The sequence below is a fragment of the Apteryx mantelli genome, chromosome 11 (genome assembly GCF_036417845.1).
Source record: "Apteryx mantelli isolate bAptMan1 chromosome 11, bAptMan1.hap1, whole genome shotgun sequence".
Taxonomy (NCBI): Eukaryota; Metazoa; Chordata; class Aves; order Apterygiformes; family Apterygidae; genus Apteryx; species Apteryx mantelli.
Genome location: NC_089988.1, coordinates 19,598,105 through 19,600,282, shown reverse-complemented (window position 1 = coordinate 19,600,282; position 2,178 = coordinate 19,598,105). Strand labels below are relative to the sequence as shown.

The window sequence follows — 2,178 nt, the reverse complement described above, 5'->3', positions numbered from 1 at the left end:
CGGACAGTCCCCCTGTGCCCCAAAGGAGCAAATGTCCAACAGCAGCTCCCTCAACGAGTTCCTCCTCCTGGCATTTGCAGACACGCGGGAGCTGCAGCTCTTGCACTTCTCGCTCTTCCTGGGCATCTACCTGGCTGCCCTCCTGGGCAACGGCCTCATCATCACAACCGTAGCCTGCGACCACCGCCTCCACACCCCCATGTACTTCTTCCTCCTCAACCTCTCCCTCCTCGACCTTGGCACCATCTCCACCACTGTCCCCAAATCCATGGCCAATTCCCTGATGGACACCAGGGCCATTTCCTACTCAGGATGTGCTGCACAGATATTTTCCTTCTTTTTCTTCATTTCAGCAGAGTATTATCTCCTCACTGTCATGGCCTATGATCGCTATGTTGCCATCTGCAGACCCCTGCACTATGGGACCCTCATGGGCAGCACAGCTTGTGTCAAAATGGCAGCAGTTGCCTGGGTCAGTGGTTTTCTCCATGCTCTCCTGCACACTGCTAACACATTTTCCATACCACTCTGCCAAGGCAACACAGTGGACCAGTTCTTCTGTGAAATCCCCCAGATCCTCAAGCTCTCCTGCTCAGACTCCTACCTCGGGGAAGTTGGGCTTCTTGTGGTTAGTGTCTGTTTAAGCTTTGGTTGTTTCATTTTCATTGTGCTGTCCTACATGCAGATCTTCACTGCTGTGCTGAGGATCCCCTCTGAGCAGGGCTGGCACAAAGCCTTTTCCACGTGCCTCCCTCACCTGGCCGTAGTCTCCCTGTTCATCAGCACTGGCTTCTTTGCCTACTTGAAGCCCCCCTCCATCTCCTCCCCAGCTCTGGATCTGGTGGTGGCTGTTCTGTACTCAGTGGTGCCTCCAGCAATGAACCCTCTCATCTACAGCATGAGGAACAAAGAGCTCAAGGCCGCACTGAAGAAACTGATTCAACTTCTTGTAGTTCAGCAGCAACAAGCTGCCCATCTCTCCTCACAACCAACTCCTAGTTTATCTCAGACAACTCTTGTGCTTTGGGAGTTCTGTCTGCAATAGTCATGTTTGTGAACAAATGTTTGAATTCATCCCACCTCTGCAGAGGCACAAACCCCATCTGTCTGATTCGGAGGCTTTGTGTAAATCTGCTGATCACTGTGTCAGAGCTGGCCTCCCTTGCAGCATCTGTGTAATAAAAGGGGACTTCATCAGTACACTGTCTGAAGACTGAGCTCTTCTCCAAAAGTGGGAGGCAAGAATGCACTCAGGGATTTGCACCCAAAAAGTCCCTGTTGCCGTGCCTGGGTTTTTCATGGGCTAAGAGGCATCAGCTTGTAGAGTGCTGTGTTAGGGAATGAGGGCTGGATTCAGCTGTCACTTCTGGGTGCCCAGTGCCCCTGGAGAGGGTGAGTGTTCAAGTGGTATCTGCTAGGGGCTGTTTCACATAGTAGAGGGCTGGTAACACATTCCTATCCTTCTGGAAGGGAGTATGGAGCCACCAGGTGAGCAGAGGGGATCTCCAGGGGCAGTTTGTGCCTGGAGTGGCCAGTGAGCGGAGACTCACAAAACCAAGTGGAGTCACCCAAAGTCAAGGGCCAAACCAAGCAATGCACCAAATCAGAGCTCTGGAATCTCAGAAGAGGTAGTGGGGACTCCTCAGGCACAGGAAGGAAGCCTCAAGGGTGGTTCATGTCACCAACAATGAAAAACCATGGCTGGATCTAATGGCACAGCTGACCCCATTCTGAGCCATTGGAAATGCCTTGTGATTGCTCTGAGCATCTTCCACAGCCACAGATGCCTGGGGAGGGGGTTGTCAGGTGCAGTGATGCTGCACCAGCCAGGTCTACCCTGACCAGCACAGCCAGTGTGGAGTCACCCTGGGGTCCCACAGCCTGCTCACCCTGCAGAGCAGCACCACAAGCCTGGGGAGCACAACAGAGGGGTGCAGGAATGGCTGGGCAGGCCAGCATGGACACACTGACCTGGGGAAAGGCTCTCTGGAGAACAGGGATGTCTCTGGAGAAGAGCAAAGGAATAATTGCGTGCTTGCAGGGAGGAAGAAATTAAAACCTGTTTCTGTGTGTGTCAACTCAGGGCAGGCTGCTCTGTCGCTGGACACTTTCACTAACCGAATTCGTCCATTGTATCATATATCATCGTTCCTTCCCTTTCCTCTAACCATTTTCCAG

The 2,178-nt window shown here is 52.8% G+C and overlaps 1 protein-coding gene across 1 annotated transcript; it reads left to right on the top strand.

Moving 5' to 3' along the window:
• Positions 1-232: 232 nt before the first annotated feature.
• On the top strand, positions 233-868 carry LOC136993096 (olfactory receptor 14A16-like; the record flags this gene model as incomplete). Its single annotated transcript, XM_067303108.1, has 1 exon — positions 233-868. A coding segment is annotated over one exon (636 nt), but the record flags the coding sequence as incomplete, so codon positions are not given.
• Positions 869-2,178: the final 1,310 nt, after the last annotated feature.